The 14,620-nt window shown below is 32.2% G+C and overlaps 1 protein-coding gene across 2 annotated transcripts in view; it reads left to right on the top strand.

Moving 5' to 3' along the window:
- The window catches only part of LOC121115692 (uncharacterized), a 72,878-nt gene extending 61,667 nt beyond the window's left edge, over positions 1–11,211 (top strand). For both annotated transcript variants that reach the window (XM_040709806.2, XM_071887704.1), the window contains one exon: positions 9,165–11,211. In XM_040709806.2, the coding sequence (XP_040565740.1) occupies positions 9,165–11,133 (1,969 nt within the window). In that variant the 3' untranslated portion in view covers positions 11,134–11,211. The remainder of the gene's footprint in view (positions 1–9,164) is intronic.
- The last annotated feature ends 3,409 nt before the right edge of the window (positions 11,212–14,620 follow it).

Genomic DNA, 14,620 nt, shown 5'->3' with positions numbered 1-14,620 from the left:
TATCTAGATTGTTGTTCACCAAAACCATCACAACAGCGTACCTGCGTTCTGCCTCTAAAATGTAAAATACTTGAAACCTTCTGTTGATGACTCCATGGCGGTGTTTTGGGTACAAAGTGAAGCGTTTATATATGTATATTTCACAACCCAAAAAAAACATTGCACAATTTTGTCATCATATATGCCAGATAAATCCGGAAATCTGAAGCGCTGTCATTCGTTGTTAAAACCTGTATAAATAATGGACATCAACAGAAAAATCAAACTGTCTTATTCTTTCTTATGACCCTGTCATGTTTCACATCAAATTAAATCCTTTGATGTGAATAACTCAAATATAAACATAATAGGTAAAAATACCAAATATAACAAGGTTCTAGGAAAAAATAAGATAGTTCATGATTTTTATCATATGGCCCCAGTACATATACATCAGTGTTTGGTTTCAGTCTGAATATCTTAAACCAGTCTAATACGGATATGGTTTTTAGCGGACCTAACTAATTCGATCGTTTTAAAGAAATTCGGTAAATAATTATTCCAATGAAAATTCCGAAAAAAATTGATCTTCATCGTTCTCATTTACAGTTCGGTCTAGTCCAATTCTATAGATGAGTTGTTGATGACATCAGTTGTATGAACATCCAATTAATGACATCATAAAAAGTGTTCCATAAATTTGCATATTTGTACAACTCAAAAGTCAAGATAAGGGAGAAAGTCGGTCCATAGATTGAGACCGAAAAAATCAATCTATGATTAAACTTTGGTCTGCACCGAAATATCGGTCTAGGAAAATCACTTAAGATTGAATAGAGTATCAATACTAATATATATATAAGCGCTGATTGGCTACCCAATACCACTTCTAATGTCGTTGATTTTGTGCATACATGTTTCCTTCGCCGTGTGTCACATTTGAGAGACTAGGTAGGAAAATCAATCAAAAATTTAAAAATTATTGTGCGTTCGATACATCCTAATATATATGTATTAATAATGCACGTTGTACAGTCTCTTAATAGAGCAGGCGTAATTGTGGTTGATAGTATATCACATTCGTACGTAACAAGAGGTTTGTAACGAGTCAAAGGAGTCCATTTCATCATATAATATACAATAGAGTCTCCGTTTTTGTGGTTAATATTACTATAAAAAACTTCTTCTGATGAAGACTATAAAAAAAAATGGTTAAATTGGCAAAGTTTAATACCTCTCAGATCAGCAAAGGTCATTTTAATTTAGACAAAAAATGGGATTTATGGGTGGAAATGGCCCATTTTTATGCATCTTATTGTATCTTTCCAAATTTGATACTAAGAGCAAATAATTGTATCTATATATTTTAATATTTGGTCTATTATTTACATATATTTTGTGTACCTTGTTTTTAATAATTGAGGGATCCAAGATGTGCTCAAAGATGAAAGGTTTCTCTGTTCCATCAATGATAATTTTCAAATCCTTTTTTTTTCAACGACTATCACTTCAACTATACTTAAATTTAAATAAAACAGGGAAATCGCTAAACACATCTTTGACCCCTTACAACAGGGATTCGCAACTGGTGGTTATCATGTTGGTATATTGAGCCTAAATTGTGTTTCTTGGGGAGGACTGACATGCACTTCCAATAATCTTGTGCTAAATAATATTTAGTGATATAAAACGTGTGTGTACATACTTTAGCTGACCCGCTTTTTTGCCATTAGTTATTCTGAAGAATAAATGTTTTTTTCTTAGCTGTTGTCATGATTATTTTTAGCTTCTGAGAAGTGAATTTCCTTTCCTAATACATTTAATTATACTCAAAACCTGATTGAACATTTGTGTGTGCTCATAAAAGATGGAGAGTCACCTTGGACTCAGAGTAGAACCGAGGATCGAAATTGGAGTAATTCTTGCTGATGCCCTTGTTTATTTCCTTCTCCCCTCCTCCCTTGTCACAGCTGATTGTAGCGGATCTAATGAAAAGTTATACTTCAAATTGTCAGGATTACCGTCTTGATTTTGGGGTTGTTTTTTTTTAACAAGCTAGAAATACAAACAATTTTCATCACTAGATATGTCCTCCTTTTTTAATAACATGCCTTTACATCCCTTTGCATTATCTCCACACTAAATTATTCACTAGTAAAATTGATCCAACGAACGATTGCCTTAATTTGATCCTATGAAGGTTAATAGAAATATAAAGTTAGATCATCATGTAATCAGGCTTGCTAGAATTTTCAATCAGATGTATTGTACCAACTGCGGGGCAAGATAGGCAGAATTTGGACAAAACACGCAACCACTCAAAGTCAATGACGTCACTATTACTAGAATGTGGAATTTAATGTATCGTACAAACTGCTGGGCAAGAACATAAATTTTTGAAAAACACGCAACCACTCATCCACTATGACGTCAATATTAAAACCATAGTGGAAGTCAAACATCAGTCGTAAACGCGTTATGTTATAACCTTATATTTTCCCTGAGATGAATGTGGTAAAAAATAAATATCGTACTAAACTCATTTTTGAACACTTAGATCAGATAATGATGATTGCCACAACCAGTTTAGATTCACTGGCAAATTACAGTCATTAGAAATATTATATGCATAAGTAAAAAAATTAATTTTATACTATTTACCGTCCAATTAAAATTAAACCCAATGTTTCATTATAGTTGTCTGCAAGATGATTTATTCTTCTCATACCACCCGAAAACAGTTGAGAAAAACCCTGCTTTAAATTATTAAACACAAGGTGTATATATAAATTGTACAATTTTGACTCTTAGCATCAAATTTGGAACAGTAATATTAATCACATTATTTCTTAATCTATTGTTAAAGCTACTAATTCAACACCTTAAAGGCTTTAGACCTTTATTTCTTAAACAATATTCATTAATATAACGAACTTCCTTCTTTACTGAAATTCGATTAACTACGACTGTGGGGACAGCTGCAACTTTTGACAAGTTGAATTGAAACACAATTTGTGTGTGGGGGGGGGGATACTGAGTTGTATGGTATTAAAATCAGTTCAAACATTAATAGACACGTAATTTTAGCAGCATCTTGTTCTGTATCTGAGTCAAACCATGTCCAAAGTAATCAAAAAGTTTAACAACTTTCCGGGTCTCTCCTATTCACAATGACAAAAATGTCCTTAATAGACGTAAATCATGAATTACATAATTCGATGCTTAATTATAATTATTATTATGTATAGACCTGCTTCATTGAGGTCAATATAAACCTACATTAAATATATTTTAAATGATATGTTTTTATATAAATAATAATTATTATAATTTTGTTTCAAATGAGATATGAGATAATGGGATTCTGGTTGTTACATATGTCATACCTCAGCAAAAAAGCAAGCTAGAATTATTTTTCTCAAAATTGAGTGTAGATTGTATTTGTCTTCTTAGACAAATGTTCATGAATTTAATAATATTCTGATTAACCATTTGGCTGTGATGTAAATTGTACTAAAAGTAGTCAAAATTGATCGCCACCATATAGAGAAGAAAAAAAAAATGACATATTTTATAGTTGAAAGGGACCATATCGAGATAAGTCTCTATAATCAAATATAGGTTCTAAAATTCTTGAGTATCTTAACTTATGGCAAATATTTGAATACGAAGCCTAAAACTGACTCAGATATGTTTGTGAAATAGTGAACGTTATGTATATGCTATGTATGACCGAGTTGCAAATTGTATAAGCAGATTGTACAAGTTACAACTTGTACAAAGCATACATATGAAGTAAAAATAAAATAGATTCAAATTTTCTACATTTCTTGATTTTTGTCATGGAACGTACATACAGTCCAGACGAGTGGCTCTCAAAATATGTGCACCGGTGCACTCCACAGCTTTTTCTGGTGCGTTGATGTAACATACCTACCTGAAACATATAATACTTGTTTCTAGTTTTACATGCCTCAAAAACCTTTCCTGTGGAGTCCAGTTATAAAAATCAAGCAATTATGTTGTTTAATTATGATTCCATTAAATGTGTTATTTTTTCTATTTATTTAATTTCATTATAGTATATCAGTCATATATTATATTGTATAGTGGGTCAGCATTTATTTGTCTTATTGAAAGTACGCTAAAACTGCACAAAGTTTAAGAAACACTTATCTAGACTAAGGTGAATATGAAACTATTTTATATTTTTCTGGGTCTAAACAATCAGACCTAAACCTCGGTTATTACCTCCTTGAATATAGGTTCAAATTGAACATTTTTTGTCTTTATTTGAAAATGGAAGAACGCCTTCTTTTTGTAATTGCAACTTAAACAGTGTTTTTTTTGTTTTTAATGTTCCCCTAATTGGTTAGATGGAGTTGCACTGATTAAGTATAAGTAAAAAATTTAGTATTACATTTACTCTATCTGACGTAGGAATCTTCTTTGAAGTCCAAATATTTAAAGTATATTTCCTTCTGTAGGAACGACCCAGACGCAAACCTACGCACATTGAGTTTAAGAGAATAGTTTCCCCCGAGTACGTTGTACATTGAGCTACGTCGTTCCATTTTATTTTCCAAATCTGTTATCATTACTCTTTTATTCTTCAAGAATAAACATTAATTATAAAATAATCACAAGCAGCTAATCTAATGCAACATCATGCCTTCGAAGCATTCTTCAAATTGCCAAGTTGATCCCCTTCATTTTTGTTCCTTTTTTTTTTAACATTCCAGTGAGTAATATTAGTTGAATCTTTAACCATGAAATTCGTTAAGTGTCATCAAGGACTACGTTGCTTTTTTCATAGTGTATTACTCCAATAAAAGAAAGACAATATAGTTCAAAAACAATTTGAAATGGTTTGCCCGTTCCTCCTAACGGTGGTCCACTCCAGAAATAAAATAATACATGGATCAAAATTACGCCATTATAAACCAAGCACCTTACTCGTCGTAATCCATTATGTTTAGTGAGAAATCAAGTTTCCTGTGGGATAATGGCAAGAAACTAGACTCAATCTTTAAACTTTTTGAGAAAACTAATAAGAAGAAACAAGTAGGCAAAATCGGCAGCTGACAAACAAAATTCTCGTTATAAAACATTCATATTAGTTTTTAGTGGGATAAATATCATAGATGTAAGGATTTTGAATTAGAAATAAAATATCGAATTACAGCTTCTCATATTTATTTTCTTTTTCTTTTTTGTCAAATTTTGTTAAGAGGCTTTTGATGATTATTTTGTTTTATGTATGGAATTTTTCAAGGACTTTTGTATTAATTACTACAAACATAGTTCCACCTGGATAATGAACAAGGGATAAAGGGGAAAAAATAATTAGTTATAATTTTATATCTATACCTATAAGGGTAATTTGCAATCGTCTACTAAAAAAGAGGCTTAGAATCAATAATCTTGACAAATTGCAGGGGTATCCGTAAATAGCCGTGGACTTTTAATTTTTTTTTTCACAAACTATATATATGAAATTTAATTTTAGAAACTTTTGTCTAAAGAATTTAATTTTTTTCCAAAAAAATTAATTTTTTGTCATCTTTAATAAAAATTATAATTAATATTTTTCCTTTTTGGGGAATAATTATATATAATTAATTTTAGTAATTGAATAAGTTTCAAGGCTACATTAATGATTTAGAAAGCTCTGACACACATCTATATAGAGTATGAATTTTCTTCAAATTCTATTGTGAATTAATAAATTATCTTGTTGATGTTTAAAATTCAAAGTGTTCAGATTTTAATAGCAATATTTCGAACCGTAGAACAAAATATAATCGTTTTCAAATATTAGACAGATTTTTTTGGTCACCTTATATGAACCGATTTTTTCGGTCTGTATTTATTGAGCAATTTTTTCCCCTAACCTGATTTATAAGTTCTACAAATAGGATTTCTACAACACATAATACTTCATATGACGTTATTTTGGGTAGTGTTATGTATATCCTTATTTTTTTTGGTCCAGTCCAGTTATAGAACTTTACCTCCTTGAAGGACCAACAACTGGGACAGGTCGATGTTCAACATTTTCAAACACATGCCACGAACTCAATCCAACCGAATTTTTTTGTAACACTGACCCGGACGGAAATTCTTTGAAGGACCGAATTAATTCGCTCCGCGAAAAGCCATAAAGGTCTCAGACCGGTCTAGAATTTTCTATCCAAAACCCAAAACTAATAACTTATTTTTTCCATTGTAAGAGTAAACTTATTGTCTACACTGTGAAAATAAAGGTTGTACAACATACCCTTAATACATATTAAGGTCAGATATATCATAAAATATGCATTAGACGAATATATTTATGATAGAGAGTAAGGGATTATGTTCCCATTTTGAATAGTGGACAATTTTCCTTCATACTAATAAAAAAAGGGTTTTTATTGTTGTAAAACTTGTTTGTTTCTGGCTTTCCCAAAATGGCCGACCTCCCCAACAATACTCACGTAACATAAAAAGGCTCTATTTACAAATTAATATCTCAACTAGCACAAAGAATGTAAGAACATGTCTATGTATGTTGGACCTAGGTACAATACCGTGCACCGTCACTTTCCCGAATGCCACTTTGTCGAACAGACTCTTTGGTGAAAAATGATTCATTCATCAATACTACGTAATTATGATTCTCAATCATACTACACACCAATTGTCAAAAACAAAATGATTAAATGATAATTGTAACATTTAAGTGTTGATTGATTCATTATATTATGAGGATGCTCCAAAAGTTGGATCGAACCGCCGTCAGAACTCTTTTAACAAAAATAATGACAACCGCCCAATAAATAAATTGGAAAGAGAAGATACGTTTAAGGAATAGAAGGAATCAATGATTCAATTTTCGATTTTTGGTTTCTCTTTTATAACATGCTCAAAGTACACACAATTTTTAACACTATTTGAGCACCTATGTACCTAGTCAAGTCCTGATCGACACTCCTCTATCCCGAAGTTTTGTCAGACTCTATAATTATCAAATATATTTGCGGCTATTTGTTTGTTCGGCAAATTGTTCTAGAAGCGTACAATAAATAGGGCTGGGCATTTCTGATAAAAGTTACTTATACATTACCTTTATACAAATATTCTTTATATAGGTACATATATATATATATATATAATGGGGCCCATTCATATATATGGAAAAGAAAAAGACAGAGAGGAAAGTTTGTTGAACGGTTAAGGATAAAACATCAACAGATATTATGTGTTTTTTCGTATTATGTAAGTACATACGTAGGGTAGACAAAGCACTTTTGGTTTTGGCTCCTTTACTCGGGGATAATTTGACTCAGGCACGCCTAAATTTGACACAACCAAAGGGAAAGAAATACATACAGGGTTTGGCAACAAAACGTGGACTGTTAATTAGTGTTAATTTTCTCATTAAGATAGAAATGTTTAGTGATAGTTTTTTGATATTCTGGTTCAGTCATTCTTTGTGCATAAACAAACTATAACAAATATTTCGTTGTATTGTTATCATGAGTAAGGAAAAAGCCAAAAAGCAGCTCATCCCAGATCTCCTAGATGCTGAAGTTGAGGTGGGGAGGTTTATGGACATTGAGCCTGGTTTTTGAGGTGGTCAAAATAGAAAATGTTGGAGAAGACCTCTGCAGGAATGCAGTAAGTTGAGAACATAATTTAAACAGGGACCCGGATTTCCTGTCCAGCTTGGAGAAAAAATATCAAGGAGGATTTCCCAAAATCGATGAATTGCCTTGCCAACGACTTCTCTGTCCATGCTAGGACCATCAGGAGGGTCTTGAAGGTTGACTTGGGATTCCCCCATATAAGAATACCCACGTCACCTTCAGACAGAGGTAATGAAGGCCAGGAGGCTCCAGAATCCACGTTTTACTGCCCAATACTTTAAAATAAGCGAAAGATGACCGAATGATTGAGCAAGTATATCAGCTGACAAAAGGGGTATAAAAGGACGTCACATTTGTTTGTTTCTCTTACATTAATAATATGTAGGCAATTGCAACTTCCTAGAAAAATTATATTCAACTATGATTGTGTAATAAAAAACAAACCAATGAAAGCATTTCCTTTAACTGAAGTTTAAATAATAAAACAATTATATAGGGACTGTTAAACGTCCGGCACGACTTGTATGCAGATGTACGGTGCTAGTATCGTGGCATAACTCAATAGGATTTTAAACGATAATTATGACTGAAGATGCTATGAAATGTGAAAAATGCAGGCTCAAAGCAAATTTTTTTGCATCAGAAAATGAAGAAAAACTTGAGCTCCTCTTAGTGTTTAAAATTTGAAATCCTTTCAGGTTTTGACTGGATAGAGAGCGCCTTAGTGGCTATTCTTATATATCAAACAGTTCCAATACAGCTTTTTTTGGAGACGCAATCTTGACAGATCAAAGTGAATATTTTTATTGTATAAAATGAACACATTTCCAATACATCTTAATTTAACTTCATTAAATTTTTGCCAACTCTGGACCAGATCGTAACTAAATAAAAATTGCTATGTTTGGTACTCGTATCTGTTTGTAACCTTTCCCTAGATGATATCCATTGCTGCAGACTGATGATTTGAATCTACTAAAGGCTTCTGAACTGATCTGCTAACTGTCAATTGGTAAAAAAAAAAAATATATGAGTTCGAGTGAGTTTGTTTAGAAGTTCTCCAATACATATATACTTTTTAAAATGTGAGATGAAGACAAAGTTATTCTAAATAATCCATGAGATGTATGTTAGAGCACTTAATGAAATTGAAATACTGAATACATATAAAATAAAAATAATTTATTCATCAAAAAAGAGTAAATACTAATTAATTCATTGCTATAGAGTAGTGGGGTTTGAAATTTAATTTAATTTTGTGAATGGCTTCCACGTTTCAAGAGTTGTTTCTAGGTATAAGCATGTAATCTGAAAATACCTGAAGTTAAAAGGTGTGTTGCTAGAACTTATAATTATACTTTCTAGCTATCATTTATTATTCAATCCTGTCTAGGAATGAAGAATACCCATAAAGGACCGATCCAAGATTTATAGTAATAGGGGATTAAAAAAAAAACCTAAGTCAGAAAAGTTATAGCTATAAAAAATCTCCCTCATAAGTTCTGTTTTTTAAGTTTGTCAAATATTAATTGTACCTATATTTATTTTTTTCAGACGTCGTAAAATAGAATTGGAAGTGAAGAGTGTGGGCCTAATACCTTGTAAAATTCGAAAAGGAGATCCAATAACATGGAAATCAGTGGTCGAAATACATCATCCTGACAAGACAGCAGTTCCTATTGTCGTAGATCTCCTCCAATCCGAAGGTACTCTGGGTTGCTCCATTTGTAAGGGACCTCCAGATAGACCTGGAGTTTTTGTACAGTCGATATCCAATAATGGAATTGCATGGAAATCAGGACTACGCATTGGAGATCAAATCCTCTGTTGCAATGGCGTTGAGTTCAATGAGTTTGATGACTTTAGCCGTGTTATTCGTGTTATGAAATCCTCAAAGTTACTTCACTTATTTGTACGAAAAAATTCTGGAAAAGATTTTTTAATCTCGGGTTCCTTAGGAAATGACTCCTCTGGATATGATTCTACGGATGAAAAGCCACAAATAAAGGAAGAAGAGGAGCCGGAAGAAAGTCGGCAGGATGTTGAGCTTGAAGCACTCAAGAAGGAGCGAAGGCGACTTGAACTTGTTCAAAAGGAAAGAGAAGAAATCCAGAGGCTTAAAGATGAGAGGAATGAACTGGAGAGACTCCGTCGACTCGAAAGTATTCGAATCGAAAGGGAGAAGCTCACGCTAGAGCAAGAAAAGTTGAAGATCCAAGCGGAGACTTTAGCCAAAGAAAAGGAAAAGTTTGAAATCGAAAAACATAATCAAATGAAACAACGACAGCATCAGCAGCAGCTGTTGAATCATCAACAACAATTACAATCCAATCAAAATCAACAACAAAAAACACCTACAATGTCTGCATCATTAGGTCAGTATCCTATACAAGACAACGGTCCTATCTTTGATCATTCAAAACTATCCGCACAAAGCAGCAATAGTTCTAATGCAACCCTTGTCAGTGCAATTCAAAGTGAAATCCAGCGGCGGACTCTTCGAAAATCCAGTAGCAATAAAGGTTATAGTGGTAGTAATAATCCTAGTGGTGGTGTTCCCCCTCCACCCCCACCCCACAAGAAAAAAGAATCGGTCATCAACAATCTTCAAAGCGAGAATCACGACAAACTGATTGAAGAGTTTCGCTCTGTTCATCGCAAAATGTTTAGTCAAAAAAGTCAACAATCTGAAAGTGAAATGGAAAAAGTGGAACAGCAAAAGAATGGTGATAACGGCAAAGTCAGCGATAAACTTCGTCATTTATCGGAAGAGGATGCTGGTCTTGACGTCATTGAATATACAGATTCTGACGATATAACTGTTCCAAACTTTCTTACCGATGAGTCCTCATCCAGCGGAGGGGAAGAAACCAAAGTGGGGCATTACACCAAAGGCAGCGGTAAAACACATTACCCTCTTCGGCAGAAGAATTCCGTCTCTAGCTCGTCGGGTTCTTCCTCAACATGCCCAGATATACCAGAGCCTGACTATTTTGATGACGATGATGAAGTGTACGTCGAAAATGGTGATTTGGGTGTGAATTCGTCAAGGAATCCAGCTCCTGCTCCAATCTCAACTCCTCGTTCGAAAAAGATGAATTCTTCTAGTAGTACCAAAAAAGTATACTATGATGACAAATCAAATAGAATAGTAATCGACATTTCCAAAGATTTGAATGGGTCTCCCCTATCCACCACTACTACCAACACCTCAAGACGCTTCAACTTCCACCCTCCAATACCATCTGGAGGAGGAGGAGGAGGGAATACCACAGAAACAAGGCATGTCAGATTTCGGCTAGATGACGACTATCCCCGCGAAGAATCCTCAGGTAGACTTGCTTCCAAGGATTACAGGGCTCTTAACAACATCAGCAATGGCGAGAAGAGAAGATCTCCTTCCTTACTCCCGGGCATACCCCCTCCACCACCACCACCACCCCCGCCTCCTCCCTCTCAGCATCAGCATCATCATCGACATGCAGACATCACAAGCGATTATTGTGATGGGACAGAGCTTTGATTTATATATACATACTTATGTCAAATATTATATCTATTAATTAATTATTCATATACTATATTAAATTTATAAAATATTCATCCTGTATTAATGATATAATCTTAATGGTAATAACTATTATCACATTACGCACGCGGTCGTCACATGACAAAAGAATGGAGTAATTCATGAAACGGCATATCCATAAAAATGTACTTTACATTTGGTCGTGGGCTGTCGACTTTTTAACTTATTTTCCCCTTGGTTTACTCTCGTAAATTGAATTTAAACCATTTTCTGGGTTGTTTTAAAAAAAAGATAGCGGTTGCTTGATACATAAAACGGCCTTTTTAACGGAAAAAAAGGAGAAAAAAATACTAGTAATAATTGTGATTTTCAAACTTTTACAATAAGTAATTAATCCTCCTTATCAAAATGAGGAGGTTCTCTGAATGGAAACTTTTATATTTTCAATTAGAGACCACTAAAAATTACAAACGTGCTTCTAAAATATATCAATTTGATTAATATGTAATGGAATTCTTCAGAATACATTTGGTATGTTCATAGAACACTTTCATTTTCAGAAAGAGAATTGTTGCAGTTTGAAAATTATAATTTGGTATAACTCAGAGGTCCAGGGGATTGGTGAGGTAATGGCCCCGATTTAGACTTACTTGGCAATATTCAAACAATTATTTAGGTGACCTAATTTTAAAAACCAGAAATGAAGTTTCAAATCAACAAAATGAATCCCAAAATTTATATTGAATTAGTTACTAATGTCCGGAAAAATTATCTTTTAATAATTATCAGATCCTACAAAAGATCAGTTTTACTATTTTTTTTTTTTAGTAAATTAATTTTGAATCCTTTTATTTGAAATAAAATGCATGGCCTTTGCTATTTATTTTTAATGACTTTTGTTTTAGACAATGAATTATTTGGTTGACCTTTTTTTCTAATCCCCTTTTTTTTTTCAAATGATAATCTACCCTGTGCAGTGTGCAACCTCCAATTTTATTTTTTACTATCAATCGTACGCCTATGGCAAATAGTCTCCTCTTAAAATGCTTTGCTACTTCTCCTGCCCGGAATAAATTTTCTTGTTAAAATTAATTTTGTTTTTTTTTTGTGTCAAAATTTAAAATTAATAATTCATTATGGTCGACCTTTTTTTTACGTCTTTTCTAAATCGTTAAGGTGTTGTTAAAAAGTAATGCACCCCCTTCCCCCCCAGAAGAACAATCCTATTTCCTACGCCTATGACAAACCTCTTTAAAATACACAAATTATTCAAGATGCTTACTTAGAGACAACGAATATGAATACAAAGTATCTTCCTCCTTGTGTGTAGTATAAAATGGCGGGCAATTTATGTAGTCCTTCTCTCGTATGTGTAAGACTTATAATAAATACGTTACTAAATTGGGCGTGTTTTTCAATCTTTTTTCGATGAAAACAGTGTCTCTGATCTAGAACTACTAGGGGGAAAGGGCTTTAAACAGAGTTGAGTCACCTGTTGACTGTAGTCATTTGACTTCACTGCTCACTATTACTCTATGCAACAGTATTTTTGCCTTCCGGCTAAACCCCACATTTATTATTGTTAAATAAGCCTTAAAACACAAAAATAACTATTAAAACCTTCAACTGTAATAGGCTTTTAGAGGCTTAAAATAACATTAAGTATTCCAATGGACTTATCTATATTTTATTTTATAAATTTTCCCTTGACCTTTTTTATTAAATATTCCATACGAAAATTAAAAATGAAACTAAAGAAATCAATGAAAAACGACCTTTTTTTTAACAGCAAATCTTTTGTAATATAAGATTTATTCTGTTGTTATTGTTAAGTATAATAGAAAGTAATTAAAAAATCTTTTGAATTCTTAAATATTGTAATTGTAATTACCTTGAATTTCCATCTATTTATTTATTTCAACCTGAAATATGGGTTTGAATCGTAACTATACTCTAAAAAACGTGATTAAAAAATAAAAAAAGATTTTAATGGCCAACCCTAATGGGGTTTAAGGTTTTAATATTTTTGTATGTTATAGCTGAAATAAAAATATTAAATGTTAGTTCCGTTTCAAGACCTTCATTTTGTTGCATAGTGTTACTTCTTGAGACGTTATAATCATGCCACTAAAACAATCAATGAAGGATAAATATTTTTATGAATTGAAATTGAGGACTAAAGCCAAAAAAACTCTGTTTCCATTCCTTCTCTGATATGCTGATTCCTTGCTTCTAGGTATCTTGAACAAAATTATATTCGAATGTTGATTTGCTCCTTCCTGTGACGTCCGTCTGATGTGTGAATAATTATTAATCACCTTTATCCGTACACATTATATTTAATTACATACATACATAATTATAACAATTAAGAAATTCGCTCAATGATGATTTTATTAGAAGATGAAAGTAAAGAGAGAAAAAACACATTTCACGCTTCATCAATGAAAACAAAAATTTATTTTTAAAATTTGCTTATGAAATTTTTATAGTTTTAATAATTATTAAAATAATCAATCATATTTTTCCTTTAAATTCTGACTTATTTAATGAATGAACTACAATCTACTTTTAAATGCATTTAACTTAACTTTGAGACCCGACAAGTGATTTGTTTTTATCATTTGTGTCCTGTCAACATAAAAGCAAGGTAGAATGATTATTCTATTTTGTGATTTTTAATTTCCATCAACAAATTATTCCTAGAAACTTTTTGTGTGCACGGCAAATTGCTCTTATAGTAGCCAAAATTGATTGCCACAATTGAAGAATAAGAAATTGATAGATTTTATTTTGAAGAGCCATATGGGCCTTTAGATAATATATATACTTTTCTTTCCACGAGGGTTGAAATAAAAATTTCAAAAATGCACAAATTCACCCGAATTGTTGGTGATACTGTACAGCCTTTTCACTGTGATTTTGAAGTTATAAAATTCATATTTTTGACTATATGAGTATAAAATTAATAGTATTTATTAGTTTTAAGAATAAAACATGCATTTTGGGCTGCACTTGGCCCACTGGCCGCCTGTTAACAGGGGTGTCTGCAGGATTATATATATATATAACTATTTTTTGGGGGAAGAGGGTTTGGTTTTTGGAATTTTTGGAAGATAAATGGAAAATTAAATTTAAAAAAAATTTAATTTCATAATATACATTTTTTTTAAATAAATTTCAAAAATCCAGAGCTTTTCACAAGAAATTTCATTTTTTGGGAAAAAATTTCTAAAATTAAATTTCAAATATAAAAATTTTAAGATGTATGGTGCCAGGCCTATTTTATTATCAAAGACGTCCACATGTTTTTTTTTGTTTGTGTGATGGGGGCTGACTTAAAAAATTTACGAAAAAAATTTGAAAAATTAATTTTCAAATATTACGTTTTTCTAGAAAAATTTCAAAAATCTTTAGCTATTCCCAAAAATTATTTCCTTGGAAAAAATTTCAAAAGTCTATAGCTATTCTAAAAAAATTC

Source organism: Lepeophtheirus salmonis, chromosome 4 (genome assembly GCF_016086655.4).
Source record: "Lepeophtheirus salmonis chromosome 4, UVic_Lsal_1.4, whole genome shotgun sequence".
Classification (NCBI taxonomy): Eukaryota; Metazoa; Arthropoda; class Copepoda; order Siphonostomatoida; family Caligidae; genus Lepeophtheirus; species Lepeophtheirus salmonis.
Note: the sequence above shows the minus strand (reverse complement) of the source record. Positions and strands in the feature narration are given on the sequence as shown.